Source organism: Callithrix jacchus, chromosome 11, assembly GCF_049354715.1.
Source record: "Callithrix jacchus isolate 240 chromosome 11, calJac240_pri, whole genome shotgun sequence".
Taxonomy (NCBI): Eukaryota; Metazoa; Chordata; class Mammalia; order Primates; family Cebidae; genus Callithrix; species Callithrix jacchus.
The window spans coordinates 35,177,562-35,197,701 of NC_133512.1; the positions used below are offsets into that span (position 1 = coordinate 35,177,562).

The window sequence follows — 20,140 nt, forward strand, 5'->3', positions numbered from 1 at the left end:
CCACTCTGACTCACCGTTTGCGGATTCAACGAGAAGAGCTCCAATCCTGGGTTGTTCTCACAGCGCCATCTTGAGTCCTCCCCCCGCTTTCTATTAATTTCTAATATTAGTGCTAAGTTTCAGTCTTAGGTACTGGTATTTTTCTTTGAACCCTATCTTTTACTTTATAATTCTCTTATTATACCTATCTCATTGTACTTTGCATTATATCCATTTGATACTTACAATTTTCTCTAGTAGAGTATAAACTTCCTGAAGGCAGAATTTATGGTCTGAGGGCCAAATCTGGCCTCATGCCTGTTTTTGTCAAGTTTTTTGCAATACAGTCATGCCTGTTTGTTTATGTATAGTCTATGACTGTTTTTCTGTTGCAGTGGCAGAATTGAATAGTTGTGGTAGAGACTGTATGGCCCACAAGCCTAAAATACTTGTTGTCTAGCCCTTTAAGAAAAAATTTTCTGAACCCTGTGTTAGACCATTAACATTATCCCACAGATCTTGGATGCTCTGATCTACTTTATTCTTTTTCTTTTTGTTTCAGTTTGAGTAATTTCTGTTGGATGTATCTTCATGTTTACTGATTTTTTTTCCTTGACTAGGTTAAGTCTAGAAATGAGACCACTTAAGACATTCTTCATCTCTGTTACTGTGTTTTATTTCTAACCATTTCATTAGACTCTTTCTTGTAGTTCCTTTTTCTCTGCAGAAATCTCCATCTGTTCATGCATATTGTCCATCTTTTCCACTAGACCCTTTAGTATATTAGTCATAGTTATTTTAATTTCCCAATTAACTTCAACATTTAGGTCATCTATGAATTTAGTTCTGTTGCTTGCTTTATCTCTTGACAGGGTTGGTCTTGTTTGTTTTGCTTTTTATGTGCCTTGTAATTTTTAAATGTTCATGATTGTGTTCAGGGGTAGGACAGTAGAGACTGAGGTAAATCATATTTATGATGAAAATGGGCATGGCTCTTCTAGGCTGCTAGTGGAGTTATTGTAAGTAGAGGTGAGCTAGAATTGGGTTTGTTGTTATGGTTACCCTCAGGGCACCATCTACGTCAAATTCCTCTAGTGCTACCTCTACTTAGGTGGAGAGCTGGATTGCTGGAGGGGTTTCCTTAATATTCCTGCTTCATCTTTAGTTTTCTGCCTTCCTTATATGCCTTCACTGCAGGTAGGTTTCTTTCCATGTTCTTGCCCCTTCCTCCAGCAGCAGAGTGCTATTGATTGGTTCTGGGTGTGCACTAACTGGTGGTGGTCCGGGTTGAGGGGAAGGGCGGGAGATAGTGTTCTCTGTTGTCCTGGTCCAGCCTCAGTTTTAGACTGATTCCATGTCCCAGGATCTCAGGGATGGGAGTTTCTCAGTGGTCCTGCCCCTTCTTCAGTGATGACACCTCTACTGATCTCAGCATAGAATGAGAGGTTTTTTTGCTTTTGTTTTTTCTTTTTCTTACCTTCAGAGCCGAATTAGTCTTCACTTGTGCCCTGGGGGTGAGAGGGTTTGCTGCTCTTTCCCCAAAGGCTTTAAAAGTTTTGTTCCATATGATAAAGGCATAGGGCTGGGTCTTCCTACTATTCTTACAGGAGTGGTCACTCTTTTCCTTCAGGCCTATACCATCAAGGGCAGTTTTCTGTGACCTGCCCTGTTTCTAGTTGTTCTTGTGAGTGCCTAAAGAAGGTTTATGGAGAAGAGCCTATGGTGGATACAAGATCCCACTTGTTTGTGCTTTTAGAGATTCTGTACTCTCATGCTAGCCCATGAGGTACACATTTTGGCTTTTAGGAATTTGTTAAGAAAGTTAGCTAAATGTTTCTTACCTGCTTGTATTGTGGCCCATCTCTCCTTAGAGGCACCTGCCTCCTCTTAGGGTTCTGGCTACTTGGATTCCCTTGTCACCTTGGCTCTTTGATGGATTTATGAGAATTTATAATTTTGAAGATCGCTTGGCTTTATCTTGGTTTTATGGTGGGAGCAATGTTCTTGGCAGTTTTTAGGCTTCATTTGCACTCTTGATGTAATTTATACCTCTTTATTTTGTTGGCAGTTGACCAAGCCATTATATCTCTGTTCATTTTTGTAATTTAGCTGATTTTTGGGAAGGGTTTGGCACATCTTCGAAAATTATGCACATACACACACACTGACATGTGCATACACACACGCACACAGGCTTTTTCCCTCATATTGCTCTGCTATTTGTAACATGTAGCAAATATACTTCTAAGTGACTATCAAAATGCAAAGAAATAACTATTCAGTATACTGCAAGCCACATTACTTATAGATTCTCATTAAAAACTGTGGGAGTTACAGAGTAATTTGACCATAAAATGTTCTGAACATTATTCTAAGGTATATAATTTATTATTCTCTGATTTGCTTTGAAAGTATAAAATACTTTGAAATTACCTTAACTTTCTTTATTCCTGTTCTATAAATAGTCATGTTCTTTAGCGAAGAAATGTACATCTGTAAAATTTTCTTTGCTATTAATAGGCATTTTGATGCAACTGAAAGGAATTCAAAGATTTAAAAATACATTTTTAAAAGGAATAGAATGTAAAGCAATGTGCTAATAGGATTTTTTATTTTCTTCAGTAAAGATAGTTTCTCATTGTATTTCATTAGTTATAAATAATTATAATTTCTTCATTTAATTCATCTAATTTTATAGTTATAATGGAGAATGGGATCTAGCTCAAAAAGCACTGGATGATATTATATACAGAGCCCAGCTAGAATTATATCCAGAGCCTTTGCTGGTAGGTGCCTGACTTATTTATGTAAATTTTATAATTTGAGATTTCTCATTTTAGAACTATAAATTGAGAGATAGCCATTCATAGTTCATTATTATATCATTAATGCTCAGTGTATTTATGCTTTTGTTATACATGGAAGTTTTGTAACTTAGAAAAGTAAAAAACAAAAATTTTTATTAGACTTACTTCCTAGACACCTGACAGTCTTTTTCAGTTACAAGAGTTGTTCTCCTTAACATACTTTAGCTGCATTTATTAACATTTGGAAATCTAATTGAATGTTTTGAAATTTTTAACTTTATCATTTACATATTTTTTAACCATGAATTTCCTTTTGAGCTCCTATTCTTATCTTAGAGGATTTATGGATCATCTTATAAAATACTTGGGGAGAGCATCTTTGTACAAACCCATTAACAGTTAGCGTCATGTTTTATCTAAGGGTAAGATAATACATCTGCTAATGTTGATCTTAAACTATATTTTTTCTTCTTAGGTTGCTAATGCAATAAAGGCTTCATTGCCTCATGGTCCCATGAAATCTAACAAGGAAGGTACAAGGTGTATTCAAGTTGAAATCACACCAACTTCCTCTAGAATATCAAGAAATGCAGTAACCAGCATGTCAATAAGGGGTCATAGGTGGAAAAGACACGGTAAGAAATATGTAACTCTTTAAGTTAGAGCATTGTTGATTCTCTTACATTTTTCACTGTACTTATGGTGCTATAACATCTAACTTTAGTAAATAGTAGTCTAGAAGAAAGAGCTGTGGAGTTGCCCTTAACTCCTAATTTATTATCCAGGAGCAATAGGCAATAAGAAAAATGAAGCCCCTTATGTTACACATATGAATGAAAATTTATTTTAAAATTATATTCATTTTTAAGTTGTATTTCAGTAGGAGAATAAGGAAAATGCATTTTAAAACTATTCATACATTTTTGGTTTTTATTCAAAAGTATTTGGAAATGTTCCTTACTTAATGTTTCTGATTTCTCAATTACCTCTTAAGCAAGTAAATTTACATATTGAAGTAGAACAACTAACAGGGACTTTAAACATTTTCTCTGGACTTCTTGGTAAAGAATGCTGTAGTATTGATGCAACAATAGTTATTTTTATTTTTATTTTCTTGAAGTTAATTTTCTTTCAAGATTCTGTGTGTGTGTGTGTGTGTGTGTGTGTGTGTATGTGTGTGTGTGTATCCCTTTTTGTCTGCTTCATTTTATTATTTTAAAATTTTACTGGAGGTCAATTTCATTTACTATGGCTTTTTCAGTGCTTTCTCATTTCCCTCCCTTCTTTTTTAATTTATTATTCCTTATTTAATTTCTTTTTTTGTGGTCTTTATTTAATTTCATATTCGTTTTATAACTTCCCTCCTATCTAGAAGTTACTGTAGTGTCAGCAACCAGTCTAAGAAGGGAATTACTGTCACCTTCTTCAGAAGGTAACCATGGTGGGAAGCAAAAAGCCACTTCTTTACCCCAAGCAAACATGTATATTAGAGGTAAAACAAAATCCATTCTCTGTTTTCTTCTTTCTGTAAACTGAGATGAAAATGGTAGTTGCTTTTGGTATATTTAGTTCCGGTTGTGTTGTGGTTTCTATAGAGAAAATGGGAAAGGAGAAGAATGGAGCTATTCATGGTAAACTAGAAAGTTGATGATGAGAACAGTTGCCATAGTTTTCATTCAGAGAATCTAGGGGATTGTATGTCAAAAAAGAATAATGATTATCCATCTTACCTAGTGATCATTTTTGGTCTTTTTAAAGTGTGACAATTCTTGAAAGTTCCATAGGAAGGCAAAAGAGTGATGTTTGCCAATAGCAAGACAAATTATGCTACCATTTAAAACATATAGTCTAAACATACTTCAGCTTCTTCAGTGAAGATTATGCTACTGAATGGGGCTAGATTACAGGTAGAAAGTAATTTAAACAGATGTGGTTTACCCTGAGATTGTTTTTTCTGTTTTGGCATTAATGTGTGAAAACAGGCACAGAGGCAATGAAGTAGATCATAGTAATCACTGTGGCTGTAATTGCTCCCAAACTCTGCTACAGGAAGCACAAGAATGAATTTTAATTTCTTTTCCACTGTCCTTCTTGCTATTTAGGTAGACATACTGGGAATTAATGGGGGAAAATATAGGTCCTGCAGTTAAAAATGTGAAATATTGATGTTCCCTTGTATTTGTGCATGTGTGTGTGAGAGAGAGTATATATGCAGGTCCAGTCATGCATGTAAACAAGGAGACCTATGCCCTGCAATAAGATGGAAGCCATTTCCTAGAAATATTTTATAGGAAAAAATTACGAAACAAGAGAAAATACTGCTTGAATGTATTGTATCTAGCAGATTCTTATGTATCTTCTAGATTCCATTTTGGCTGCCACTTGAGGGGTTAGCACTCTGTCTCAAGATTATACCCTCATTAAAGCAGCATTCTTATCACCTGTCCCCCTTCACAATTCTAATACTTGGGAAACTCCTGCTTATTATAACCATAAAGTCACAGATAAGAATATAGAAGAGAATCAATTATAAAAAGCAAGTCCCATGCATGGAATAGATGCAGAATACAGCTTAGCTTTGTTCATCACTCTTCTTTAGTGTGAATTCCCTTTATCCAGTGGGCTCTAAAATACGCCTGTCTAAGGCCCTTCTTATTTGCCTCTACAGGTAGGTTGCATTCTCCCTTTTTAGGGTAGTCTTGGCTTTCGCTTCTAGAGCAGTATTTTAAGTTACTAAGTTTGGCTGAATTTCAAAGGTTTCTATTTTCCAGTTTCGTGGTCCTGCTTCCTACTTGAACACATTATCATTCTAGGCATTCTAACAGGCACTGGCTTCCTGTGGGGAAAGTAGATATCTTTGCTGTAGTTCTTAGACATAGAGACAATTCTCAAATTATAAATAGATTTTTAAATTTAATTTTGTTTATATATAAATTACATTTTTAATATTTATATATAAATCATAACAAAATATGTTTATACATTTCTTTAGAAACGTTAAAAGGCTTATAGGTCCCAGGGTGAGCCACAACAACCTTTTTATTTCATGTTTCTGAAACACAGAACTGTAGAATAAGTTCAGTTTATAGCTATGTGAAAATACATTTAGAGTTTCTATATTTAGTGGAACTCTAAATGTGTTTCTCATTCCACCCACTCATATCCCTACGTTTCCCTCACCACACCAACTCTTGCAGTAGGAAGAATTTCTTCCCAAACCCTCAACTGTATCTATCATACAGTGGAAACAAGGAATATTCCACCCTAAGCCAGTGGTGATATGGGTTGGGAAAGGAGAAGGAACAAGACCCATGAACTTTAAGAAATCTTCTTTGGGCTGGCTATGGTGGCTCACGCCTATAATCCTAGCACTTTGGGAGGCCAAGGTGGGCAGATCACCTGAGGTCAGGAGTTTGAGACCCAGCCTGGCCAACATGGCAAAACCCCATCTCTACTAAAAATACAAAAATTAGCTGGGCATGGTGGCGGGCGCCTGTAGTCCCAGCTACTCAGGAGGCTGAGGCAGGAGAATCGCTTGAACCCAGGAGAAAGAGGTTGTAGTGAGCCAAAATCGCACCATTGTACTCCAGCCTGGGCAACAAGAACAAAACTGTGTTGAAACATACATAAAAAACCCGGCAGAGACCCAACAAGAAAAGAAAACTTCAGGCCAATATCCATGATGAACATAGATGCAAAAATCTTCAATAAAATATTGGCAAGCCGATTGCAAGAGCAAATCAAAAAACTTATTCATCATGATCAAGTAGGATTCATCCCGGGGATGCAAGGCTGGTTCAACATACGCAAGTCTATCAACGTAATTCACCACATAAACAGGACCAAAAACAAAAACCACATGATTATCTCAATTGACACAGAGAAGGCATTTGACAAAATTCAACAGCCCTTTATGCTAAAAACCCTCAATAAACTCAGTATCGATGGAACGTATCTCAAAGTAATAAAAGCTATTTATGACAAACCAACAGCCAATATCATACTGAATGGGCAAAAACTGGAAGCATTCCCTTTGAAATCTAGCACTAGACAAGGATGCCCTCTTTCACCACTCCTATTCAATATAGTACTGGAAGTTCTAGCCATAGCAATCAGGCAAGAAAAAGAAATAAAGGGTATCCAAATAGGAAAGGTGGAAGCCAAATTGTCTCTATTTGCAGACAACATGATAGTATACCTAGAAGACCCCATCGCCTCAGCCCAAAAACTCCTGAAACTGATAAGCAACTTCAGCAAAGTCTCAGGATATAAAATCAATGTGCAAAAATCACAAGCATTCGTCTACACCAATAACAGACTTAAAGAAAGCCAAATCAAGAACGAACTGCCATTCACAATTGCTACAAAAAGAATAAAATACCTTGGAATACAACTCACAAGGAACGTAAGGGACCTCTTCAAGGAAAACTACAAACCACTGCTCAACGAAATCAGAGAGGACACAAACAGATGGAGAAACATTCCATGTTCATGGTTAGGAAGAATTAATATCGTGAAAATGGCTATACTGCCCAAAGTAATTTACAGACTCAACGCTATCCCCATCAAGCTACCATTGACTTTCTTCACAGAACTGGAAAAAACCACCATGAACTTCATATGGAACCAAAAGAGAGCCCGCAGAGGCAAGTCAATTCTAAGCAAAAAGAACACAGCGGGGGGCATCACACTACCGGATTTCAAACTATACTACAAGGCTACAGTAATCAAAACAGCATGGTACTGGTACCAAAACAGAGATATAGACCAATGGAACAGAACAGAGGCATTGGAGGCAACACAACATATATACAACCATACAATCTTTGATAAACCTGACAAAAACAAGCAATGGGGCAAGGATTCCATGTTTAACAAATGGTGTTGGGAAAACTGGCTAGCCATGTGCACAAAGCAGAAACTGGACTTCTTCCAGACCCCTTACACTAAAATTAACTCCAGATGGATTAAAGACTTAAACATAAGACCTGGCACCATAAAAACCCTAGAAGGAAATCTAGGCAAAACCATCCAGGACATAGGAGTAGGCAAGGACTTCATGACCAAAACACCAAAAGCATTGGCAACAAAGGCCAAAATAGACAAATGGGACCTAATGAAACTCCACAGCTTCTGCACGGCAAAAGAAACAGTCACTAGAGTGGATCGGCAACCAACAGAATGGGAAAAAATTTTTGCAGTTTACCCATCTGACAAAGGGTTGATATCCAGAATTTACAAAGAACTCAAACACATTTACAGGAAAAAAACCAAACAAGCCCATTCAAAAGTGGGCAAAGGATATGAACAGACACTTTACGAAAGAAGACATATATGAGGCTGACAATCATATGAAAAAATGCTCATCGTCACTGGTCGTCAGAGAGATGCAAATCAAAACCACATTGAGATACCATCTCACGCCAGTTAGAATGGCGATCATTAAAAAATCTGGAGACAACAGATGCTGGAGAGGATATGGAGAAAAAGGAACACTTTTACATTGTCGGTGGGAGTGTAAATTAGTTCAGCCATTGTGGAAGACAGTGTGGCGATTCCTCAAGGCCTTAGAAATAGAAATTCCATTTGACCCAGCAATCCCATTACTGGGTATATATCCAAAGGACTATAAATCGTTCTATTATAAGGACACATGCACATGAATGTTCATTGCAGCACTGTTTACAATAGCAAAGACCTGGAATCAACCCAAATGCCCACTGATGATAGACTGGATTGGGAAAATGTGGCACATATACACCATGGAATATTATGCAGCAATCAGAAATGATGAGTTCGTGTCGTTTGTAGGGACATGGATGAATCTGGAGAACATCATTCTCAGCAACCTGACACAGGAACAGAAAATGAAACACCGCATATTCTCACTCATAGGCGGGTGATGAAAAATGAGAACACATGGACACAGAGAGGGGAGTACTAAACACTGGGGTCTATTGGGGGGAAAAGGGGAGGGCCAGTGGGACGGGGAGGTGGAGAGGGATAGCCTGGGGAGAAATGCCAAATGTGGGTGAAGGGGAGAAAGCAAGCAAAACACACTGCCATGTGTGTACCTATGCAACTGTCTTGCATGTTCTGCACATGTACCCCAAAACCTAAAATGCAATAAAAAATAATAAAAAGAAAAAACATACATAAAAATATACATATTAAAATATATGTGTATATATGTATCTTTATATATAACATATATAATTATGTATATTTTAATAATATACATAAATATAAAAATATATTAAAAACATATATATTGAAAAGTGTGTGTGTGTGTGTATTTTTTTCTTTCTTTCCCTTTCCTCTTTGTTTTCATAGTTTTTGGAAAGAAGAAAGCAATTGGCCTTTTTTTCCTTATACTTATTTGTCTTTATTATTGTGTTTCTTTTAATTTCTCCTCTTTCTGTCTTTTCTGGGTAGGAGAGAGGAAGGGTTGAGTGAGGTTTTCTCATGGAAGTAGCCATGTAGAACTTTCCTTTTTGCTTTTTTTTTTTTTCATCTCCCTTTACCATGAAAGAATATACATAATTAGGCCATGTGAATGTACTGGTGTGTCTGCATATCTGATCACCAAAAATTATTACACAGCCAACAAATACATTAAATTAGAGCAATTAGTGGACATTTATTCTCTTTTGTTATTAGTAACCAAAGAATCTTTCAATTATCTTTACAGGCCAATCTCATAAAATTAATTTTGAAAAGTTTTAATTATTTACATTTTAAAATATTTTAAAGCTATTCTAGAATGTATTTTAGGATTTTCTAACAGTTCATAGATTCGCCATTTTTTCCTTAAGGTTAAGAATTATTTACAATTTATATTTTAATAGAAAGTATTATAATGGAAATTTTAAAATTACGTTATCTGAAATTCTACAAATTTCAGAATATGCATCACTGGCCATGGTTTTGTTGTTGTTGGTTATCAACCCAAGTTTCTAGTGTTGTATTTTGACCAGTTCTATTATTTGCTTGTCTGTTTTTTTTAGTAAACTTTTTTTTTTAAGAACAGGTTTAGGTTAACAGCAAAATTGAGTGGAAAGTAAGAGAGTTCTTAAATACATCATGATCCCATATGCATGGCCTCCCCCCGTACATCAACATCCCACACCAGATTGGTACATTTGTAAGGCCCTGTAATTTAAATTTTGACTAGACAATGCATCCTCATGTCAACAAAATAGGATGATTTTTTTTTTTTTTTTGAGACGGAGTTTTCGCTCTTGTTACCCAGGCCGGAGTACAACAGCGCGATCTTGGCTCACCGCAACCTCCGCCTCCTGGGTTCAGACAATTCTCCTGCCTCAGCCTCCTGAGTAGCTGGGATTACAGGCACGCACCACCATGCCCAGCTAGTTTTTTGTATTTTTAGTAGAGACAGGGTTTCACCATGTTGACCAGGATGGTCTCGATCTCTTGACCTCGGGATCCACCCGCCTTGGACTCCCAAAGTGCTGGGATTACAGGCAAATAGGATGATTTTTAAAGAAAGATTGTTTTCAACGGAGGTATTATTTTGGAGAGATCTGTTTGACAACTAATGGTGTGTTTGCGTCATTTGCCCCACTTTTTAGTTTAAGTTAAACCATTGTACAGACATGGCTTAACTTAATGTGTTTTTCAAATTTTTTTTAACTTTGTGTTTAAATCTTTGAGACAGTTCTAATGACTTTATAATTTTATGTCAATAAATATATTTGGGAAATAAATTTGGAATGTAGAATTTCTGCTTTTGATTTTTAAGGATCATAATTTCAGAATTAAAAGCTTTACATGTTGCTTATTCTTTTATACATAATTGTGTTTAATTTCGTCTATGGATGGTGAATATTTTAAGACAAAGTTGTATTTCTCAGACATAGATTTTCAAGCCACCTACAAGTTGAAGACTATCTAGAAGTCATAATTTGAAAGTAAAACACACCTGGAGAAAGATAATAATAAAATAAACTCTAAAAAGCATTTCAATAAGTTTACAGAAGACTGAATAGATTATGACCATAATAGAAGTCAAAATGAAAATTCCAATAAGAAAAATGAGATAAAATTTAGTAAAATAATTCATTAATTTTTCAAATTAGTAACTAAAATTTTACTTAAATATTTATTTCGTTTTGAAAATAAAAGAAGTTAAAAGGAAAGTAAAGTATTTCTTTATAATTATGCTTTAATTCTGTAGTCATTCTTAAACGTCATTTCCAAATATAACTTTATCATCTACCATTTCAGCTATTTTAAAAAGCCCTTTATCTTAAGTCCCTGAAAAGTTTTCTCTCCAGTATTCTAGTATACAATTTATACGTATTTATTTCCTTGTGTTTTTCCATTCCTTCTCCCTTTTCTAGAGCAAATCTAATTGCTGTTTTCTCTGTTCTCCACAACTACTACTAACCATTATTACTCATTCTTCTAACACTTTTTAAGAAATTATCTATACTTGAAACAATATAAGAGATTTCCTTCTTTCTTTTAAAATAGTTATTGTGATACCAGTCATTCATTTTATTAAAGTCCCCTAATTAATTTATAGTTGCAAATAATGAGTGCTTACAATTTTTGCCAACTAATCAAAAGGCTTTTCCAATGAAATCTCGATTTTTTTATTGCTGCCCATCATTCTTCCCACTTGTGCCGTTGTGAGATAATGAGACAAGTAAGTGAAAATATTTGGTATACTTTAGACTACTACATGAAGACTGATGATTAATTAAGAACTGTTTAGATTGTTTTACTAGCTACACAATAAGTATATTCTTAATAAGTTTTTACTAGCTCGTTTGTGATTCAAACTGTCCTGGGATTCTTTAGTTCTTTCACAAAACTAAGTTTTTGAAACTTGTAATTTGGATTTTCTCAATTTGAGTTAAACTTGTTTAGTTTGAGAACAGCATCTAACACAAAAGGACACATATGTTATATAATAGTTACAATTACTTTAAAAGATTTTTTTATGTTCTGTGGTCCTGAAGCATTCTGACTTTATTATCTAACATGTGTATCACTATTACAGTGAGGATTTTAAAAATGTTGTTTTACTACCTATTGTTTCAATATCAAGTTAACATAAAAATAGAAATTACATAGACTGAAATTCTGTTTCTTATTTACATACAGTTGTAACTGTAACCAATAGGCATTAATAATAAAAGAAATGTTTATAAACTAGATAGTTTGAATGTTTCCTTATTTTTGGTCTTGGCATATCTTAAATGGCTTATTTTAATAACGATGCATTTAATTATTTTCAGTTAGGGTATCCAAGATAACAAAATTTTAAGTATTGAAAAAGAATTATAAATAGGAACTATATATATATATTTTAAGGCATCTAACTTAATGATGCAAAATAAATACTGTGAGAATTTTAGAATATTTAATTCAATGTTTATGTGAAAAATCAGGCTAAAATTTACATAGTTGAAATGAAAAGAAAGTACAGTTTTATGTTGTTATAGAAGTTTTATTGCATTTTTCAGCATTTAAAATAACTGCTTCTATTTAATGGATACCATGATATTTAAATAAAGTTAATTGATTATAACAGAGTTCAAAGAGGCATTTTTTAAAAAAAAAAATAGCCAAAAGAGTGATTTGTTTCATAATTTTCTAATTCAGTGGTTTAGTACTAGTTTATTAGATGAAAAAAGAAAAGAAACAATAAAAGATTACAATTCATATTTGAAAACATTTAAAACTGGTTATTGATTTAGAAAATGTTAATAAACTTCTATTGTATAATAACATTGATAAAGCAAGAAAGTATTAATTGTTGAACAAATCTGAAAAATTATAATGGGTGTATTTTAGTAAGCATTATAAATAATAATTGTTTATAAATATTTTTAAGCATTTAAGGTTGTCTTTCTAGATACTGCAGAAGGTAAACTGTAATAAATCTTGAAATGGAACATTTATTTTGTAATTCTCATTTGACAACTATGAGAAAAGTCTTCAGCTGAGGAAAAATAAAGTTACTAACAGTTACAGGAGCATTTTGAAAAACAAAGAAATGGTAATAATTTAAAACCCCAAAGTAGCAAACTTTAAGAATTGTCTATTGGAATAATTTTTACATCTGTTACTAAAAATTTATAATGTGTATATTTTGATTTTAAAGATTGTGTATACTTATTAAGGAAACTTAGAAAATAATAAATTATCTGGCAATTTTATTTTTCAAAATATGAATGCTTTTAGTGTCATTTTGAGAAGCTCCAGTACTTTCAGATTCTAAAATGCTATGTGAGGAACAATTTTTTCCCCCAATATAGAAGATAAAACATTTGGATAAAAATAAGCTTTCTTTCTTACTAAAAATGTGAATTTTAACTGGCATTTCAATATGGAACTTCCACGGAGGACAAAATAAAATACTAGGAAATATTAGATAACTCAACAAAAAAAGACATATTAACCAAGGTGCTAAAATACATTGATATGTTTGACACATGTGGACTTTAAGTTTAAAAGTGGAAACACTGTGTACAGAATCCTGACTTAGACAATTTATGAGGAAAACAAAAAATCTCATTTTATTTCCAGGTACAGTGAAGTTTAAAAACTTTCCACCCAGAGACAGAATTAATGGTCTTATGAGGCAAAAAAAATTTGTTCATAAATTATTGTATTCTATGTTTTTACTAAGGGGGCCTTACATAATTCTTGCTGTAGTTAAGGAAGTTATTATTTATTTTATTGATTATTGAGCACTCCTCCTTTCTCCACCTTTTTATGAGCATTTGCTGCACATTGCACACCAAGGAAGAAATAAATTTTATAGGTAATTTTGTAATAGGTATTGCTGACCTGTTATTGTTCTGTGCTGTGTGGTTATGAGGATCTGTAATAATCATAAAGGATTCATCTGATCCCACAGCAGCCTTATGTTGGAATTCTCTACTGGATTTTTTTTTTTAAAGTTGAGACTTAATAAAGATGACAAAAGGAGTTCCTGAGAGTAATTAAATTCATCTCAATAAGGAGAATTCTGTTATTTACCATATATACAACTAAAACTAAAGATCTGACTGTTTTTCACTTATGGAAACTGCTAATAGCTCCTAACTGGTGTGTCTAAATAAGTCATCCGGTTCTAGACTTTTTCTGTATGCCCCAGGCTGCTCTCTTCTTAACTAGAAAGTCTACTTATGGCTTTAGGGCTCACATTTTGACATCTTAGTCTTTGTTTTTGTCTTTGATCAGAGTGCAGCCCTTTAACTGTAGGTAAAAGCCCTTTAACTGTAGGGTCCCATTCTGTGTTTCTATGACAGCTTGGCTTTCCTCTAATCTCCCTAGTAAATACTGGCCCAGGTTGAGCATTGCCACGGTGCTGTTCTTTCTGACTTGGGACACTTTATACTCAGTATTTTGTGTTATGCGAATGTGACTTCTAGTAATAAAAAAGGCTGGAAAAGTATGCAAACAACTTTTCTATGTGGCTGTCAATGGCTATTCAGTGTAATCACAATAAAATCCAGACTCCATACTATGGCATATGCGACCCTGGTGATATGACCTCTTTTACTGCTTTGACCTTACTTTAAGACCACTCTTACCCTGGTTTATTAGACTCCTTCATTCTAACACTTCAACATACTAAGCCATTCTGCCTTAGGGGCATTGTCCAGTTATTTGGAGTATTTGAGCTGAAATTTGAATAGTGAAAGATACCTTGAATTCCCTTACTCCAGATTGTTGTGTGGCTAGCAGTTTTTTTTTTGAGATGGAGTTTCGCTCTTGTTACCCAGGCTGGAGTGCAATGGCGCCATCTCGGCTCACTGCAACCTCTGCCTCCTGGGTTCAGGCAATTCTGCCTCAGCCTCCTGAGTAGCTGGGATTACAGGCATGCACCACCATGCCCAGCTAATTTTTTGTATTTTTAGTAGAGACAGGGTTTCACCATGTCGACCAGGATGGTCTCGATCTCTTGACCTCGTGATCCACCCGCCTCAGCCTCCCCATGTGCTGGGATTACAGGCTTGAGCCACTGCGCCCGGCCCATGGCTAGCAGTTTTTCATCATTCAAATCTCAACTCAGACATCTCTTCAAAGAGGTTTTCCCAGACCACTCATCTAAGTACTTTTATACCCTACTACCCTGTTTACTCTTTCCCATTATTCTTATTTTTAAAATTGCATTTGCTGCTATTGAAATTCTGTTGTTTACTTGGTTCTGATATTACAGTGTGAGCTCTATTCCCATATTATGTAATGAGGGCAGGCTCTATCTTTTTGGCTGTTGTATCCCCAGTACCTAAAACAATGTCTTACATGTTACAGGTGCTCAATAAATTTCAGTTGAATGCATGAATAAGTGAATGAATGATAAAGAAATGTATGACATAGGGTGAGCAAGTTGTTCTTTCTTGTGTTATTGAAGAACAGTATAACAACATGATAGTAAACTAGGTTAGGGGATATTTACTTATGATTCCAGTATTTTAAAAGTTTTCATTTTAGTTTTTTTTCTATATATATGTACGTACTTTTTCATGGTTGCACCCTATTTAAATGTTTTTAGTATTTTGTTTTTGTTTAGTTAATATTGTCAGACATTTTCCCTAGTTCTAGTAAATCCAGTTATTTTAATGGCTACATAATATCACATTGAGTTGATATTCCAACATTTGCTTAATCATTTTTCTAATATGTTAAGAAATTTTTTTCTGAGTTTTGCTATTATAAATAACATTGCAAGGAATAGCTTAATGACTAGAGATAATATTTTTCTCCATTGAACAGACTACATTATAAACATAAAATGACTATTAAGGGCTACTTTTTGAGGTATTTAATGGCATTTAAAATATCTACATTTCATAAATTGTAAAAGAATGTGTCCGACTTTGTTTTGGGGTTTAAGTTAAAATATTTTTAATAATTCATGTCAAAAATTGTATGATGCAGACAAATAATACATTATATTTTTAAAGCTTCAGCTTATTTTATTATTTTCACAAATAAGTCTGTAAGCACCCCACATCATACCAGATGCCTTTATACTCAAAGTAATCTGAGTACAGAGATGTATAAATTCTATGAATAAGTAAATTGTTCTTTTATTAAGATTATTACCTTTAGTAAATAGTAGGGCAGCCATAAAACAAATGAAAACAAAAGCTAAGGTGGTTTCGTAAGTGACAGAATAGATATTTGGGATTATAAAAAGACATTTGAGACCGGGTGCGGTGGCTCACGCCTGTAATCCCAGCACTTTGGGAGACTGAGGCAGGTAGATCACGAGGTCAAGAGATCGAGACCATCCTGGTCAACATGGTGAAACCCTGTCTCTACTAAAAATACAAAAAATTACCTGGGCATGGTGGCGTGTGCCTGTAATCCCAGCTACTCAGGAGGCTGAGGCAGGAGAATTGCCTGAACCCAGGAGGCGGAGGTTGCGGTGAGCCGAGATCGCGCCATTGCACCCCAGCCTGGGTAACAAGAGTGAAACTCTGTCTCAAAAAAAAAAAAAAAGACATTTGAAAAGAAATCACAACTTTTCATGATCAGTTTAATCAGTAATAATATTTGCAATTTGCTTCACTTTTTTCCCTGAAGCTGGAAGAAATTTTTTAGGGAGAAATAATACTTGAGTACCTTTGAGAATTGATTTGTAAATGTCTATTAAAAGTATTCTTTAACTCTCATTTTGACATGTGGAGAGTTTACTTATTTATGCATATAGGTGGTTATACAAATAAAATACATCCTGAGAAGTTTCTCTTTGGATCTTTTTTGAGCTTTTTGAATTATTTGAATCAAATATTGATTTTTTAAGATGTAGATTAATCATAACTCCATTTGCATAGATTGTTAAGTTCTGGGGAAACCAAAATCTATTTTATTATGCATTTATATTCCCTTACAGCATCTTCTATGTGATTTTCTTAAAGGATTAAGTTCTAGTCTTTAACTATATATGCTATCTTCTGGATAACGTAATTAAAAAACAGATTTTAAAAATGATCTTTTTTGACCTAAGCATCTTGCTAAACGTCCATTTAGAGATGGCTCCTTCACTTTTCCAAAACAAAGAGTCTTGTTTTTCTTTGCCATGTAAAAATTATTGTTAGCATAAGCTATATATATTTCGTTTATCCAGTCAAGTAACGCATTCACAGCTTACCCTTCTCATGTATTCCATATGTTTTTCTTTACTTTTACTTATTCTAATAATTTAATCTCATATCAGAATATTTATTCAATTCATCAAAAAAAAAAAAGATTTATTGAATGCCTACTGTACACAAGCTACTTTTCCAGGTACTAAGTATATGGTAGAGACTAGAAGAAAATTTCAAAAACTCCTTCCTTGTGGAACTTAGGTCTAGTAAACAAGATAAATAAATAATTGTAGGTTAGAGAGTGTTAAGCACGAAGAGGAAGAAGAAACAAGGAAGAGGGTATGTGAAACATGGGGGTTATTAAACCATTGGATGGGTTGACCAAGGGAGACTTCACTGTAAAATAAATTTTAGAAAAAAATTTGAAGTAAGGAAAGAGCCATTCCGCCATCAGGAGAAGAGAACAGCCAGGAGAGCAGAAGTGTTGGGTCACAGAGTTATACAGGGAAATGTTGGGTCACAGAGTTACACAGGGAAAGAAGTCGGAGAGATAACAGAGAGCAAGATAAGGTAACAAATGTTTATTTGGATTACTTAATTATCTTTATTCTGTAATTTTCCTGAGTATTACATTTCTGTTCTTTCTAGCTCTGTACAGAATTACTTGCTCTTATTATAAATTTAATAAACAGTTTAAAGATCTGCCATTGTTACCATTTTTGAGTGATAACATATCAATTAGTCAAAGATTTGTGCTCATGGGAAAACACATGATCTCATTTTTCTACTTGCCATTTAATTCCATGATTTTTAAAAAGTAATATCGTTGCTTCTTGGGCTGTAGACCTTTATCACTATTCTGATAAATGTGATTACATTTCAGTTGCCTAGTGCTGCTTTATGTAATATTCTCCTTGTCATTTTCTAATCTTTCTTACAAAATTCTAAATTTCCACCATTGAAGCACCATTTTAGATTAAGCTTTCATTGGCATCTTTTAAAAAATTAACCCAATTAAAAAAAAACATCTAAACTCAAAAGTTACTACTTTCCTAGGTTTTCCTCCAGACTTTTATTTTCTCTGGCTCTCCATTTAAGGTAAATTATTTGCTTTTTATAAAATGGCCAGGAATCTACACAAATAAATTAAACCTAATTGTGGGGGCCGGGCGTGGTGGCTCACGAGGTCAAGAGATCGAGACCATCCTGGCCAACATAGTGAAACCCCGTCTCTACTAAATACAAAAAAAATTAGCCGGGCATGGTGGCATATGCTTGTAATCCCAGCTACTTGGGAGGCTGAGACAGGAGAATCGTTTGAACCCAGGAGGCGGAGGTTGCGGTGAGCCGAGAATGCACCATTGCACTCCAGCCTGGGTAACAAGAGTGAAACTCCGTCTCAAAAAATGAAAACACCTAATTGTGGGATGTAGAAGATTCAACTCAAATGGACTCAAAGAATTGAAGAATTAGTATTTTTAGTATGTTAAAATAGACATTTGAAGTTAAAAGATTTTACTGGTTGGCTTCCCCCACTGAATAGTTGCATAGCTCTTTCTGAACTTCAGTTTCCTTGTCTGTAAATGGGAATCAAACTTGCCTACTTCAGAAGCTCACTAACAGATTGTTTTGAGAATATAATTGAATAACATATGTGAACACTCTCAAGAAAGTGACTTAGGGCAACTCAGTGTAAGTATTGTTCTGTATTCTATTAGGCCACCTATGCTTAGCTTTTAAAATTTTAATATTAATTGCCTTTTTTATGTCTGGATAATTTCCAAAGTTTGATTTTTTTTTTTTTTTTTTTAACTGAAGATACCTGCAGTAGATCTTTTGTGAAACAGCTTCTACAATGTAAATAAACAAGTCTTGGCTGTCACTCCATAGTGCCATGGTGATTTTATCTCAGTTGCAGTGACCTCTGGCATGTACCTCAGTAAGAATTTATTTGCCATCACTTGGAAGACAGTTGTTAGCAAATTGGAAACAGGCTTGGTTGGAACTTTTTAGTTTCATTAAACCTTTAATAGAGAGCACCCAGAAGCAGCAGTGCACTACTACCTCACCAACATTTTTTGGCCTATCTGGGAAATAAAAACTTCATTTAGAGAACCTTTAGTCAAAAGCCTAATTAAGGGGAAATAATTATACCAGCACATTGGCTCAGAAGCTCGGGGCACCATGAAGCTTTGAGGAGGGGCTTCCAGAAGTGCATATTGCTGCTGGGTATGGAGTATCCAAGGCACCCTTAACAACTTCTGTCTTAAGTTTTTAAAATGTGCAAGAATCAGAATAGAGCTTTGGTTCCCAAGCTTTCTTACACATTAGTCATTTGGGGCTTTAAAAAATCTGATGCCTTCTCCTTCCAAAGTGCAAAATAAAAAAAGATAAAAATCTTACGCCCAGGTCATACCTCACAGTAGCTATAAGTTAGAATGTTTGGGGGTTGGAGCCAGGCATCAGTAATTTTTAAAGATGCACAGGTAATACCAATGTGCAGCTAAGTTAGGGAAGCATAGGAATATGTGGCTCTGGCATTCATTCTTTTACTACCTGTTACGTTTCTCAGCTTTTAGCGTCATTAATGGGATTTTGACAGTCCTATCACTAAAATATTTGAAAATAATCCCATAAGCAGGTTTGTGGTCTACATTTTTAAAAAAGTATATGCTGTTTTACATAGTCTTATGTTGCTTTGAACTTTGTTTCACTACTGTTACCTTCTAGATATATTTATGTTACTTTTTCCCATTTACATGAATAACTCCATGATGACTTTAAATAACATTATGCCTTTGTGATTTAAGACCAGAATAAAATTGTGTCTACAGGTATTAACTAGTTAGGAGTTTTGTTCCTTTGTTTCATTTATAATGGTTGTTTTCAGATAAAGGACTGACAGCCAATTTGTTTTTCCAAATCCATTTTTATTTTTCTCCAGTCTAGTAATAAACTAAATTTATGAAATAGGTATGAGTCTGAAGAAATCAACTGCTTAACTATATCACAGCCACATTAATATTTACTATTAATAATATATAAGATGATGTATATGTGAAACAAAAACTATACCTGTGGCATTATAACCATGATATGATAAATGAATAAGCATTTTCCCAAATATCATGGTTTATTAAGTCAGTCTCAATGTAGCCTAATAAAAAAATTAGAATTTTTAGAGTACAAAGAGGAACTTCTATGTGGCTTCGTTCCTAATGTTAACCAAAGCTAAAGTTTCGGCTGTAGATCCTTGAACATTTGCCTAAGACT

General features: G+C 34.4%; 1 protein-coding gene across 3 annotated transcripts in view; it reads left to right on the top strand.

Annotated features, from left to right (window-relative positions):
- HYCC1 (hyccin PI4KA lipid kinase complex subunit 1) overlaps nucleotides 1-20,140 on the top strand; it is a 77,414-nt gene that overhangs the window by 51,619 nt on the left and 5,655 nt on the right. For all 3 annotated transcript variants that reach the window (XM_035253664.3, XM_078342571.1, XM_035253661.3), the window contains 2 exons: nucleotides 2,678-2,765; nucleotides 3,262-3,421. In XM_035253664.3, coding sequence (XP_035109555.1) covers nucleotides 2,678-2,765; nucleotides 3,262-3,421 — 248 coding nt within the window. The remainder of the gene's footprint in view (nucleotides 1-2,677; nucleotides 2,766-3,261; nucleotides 3,422-20,140) is intronic.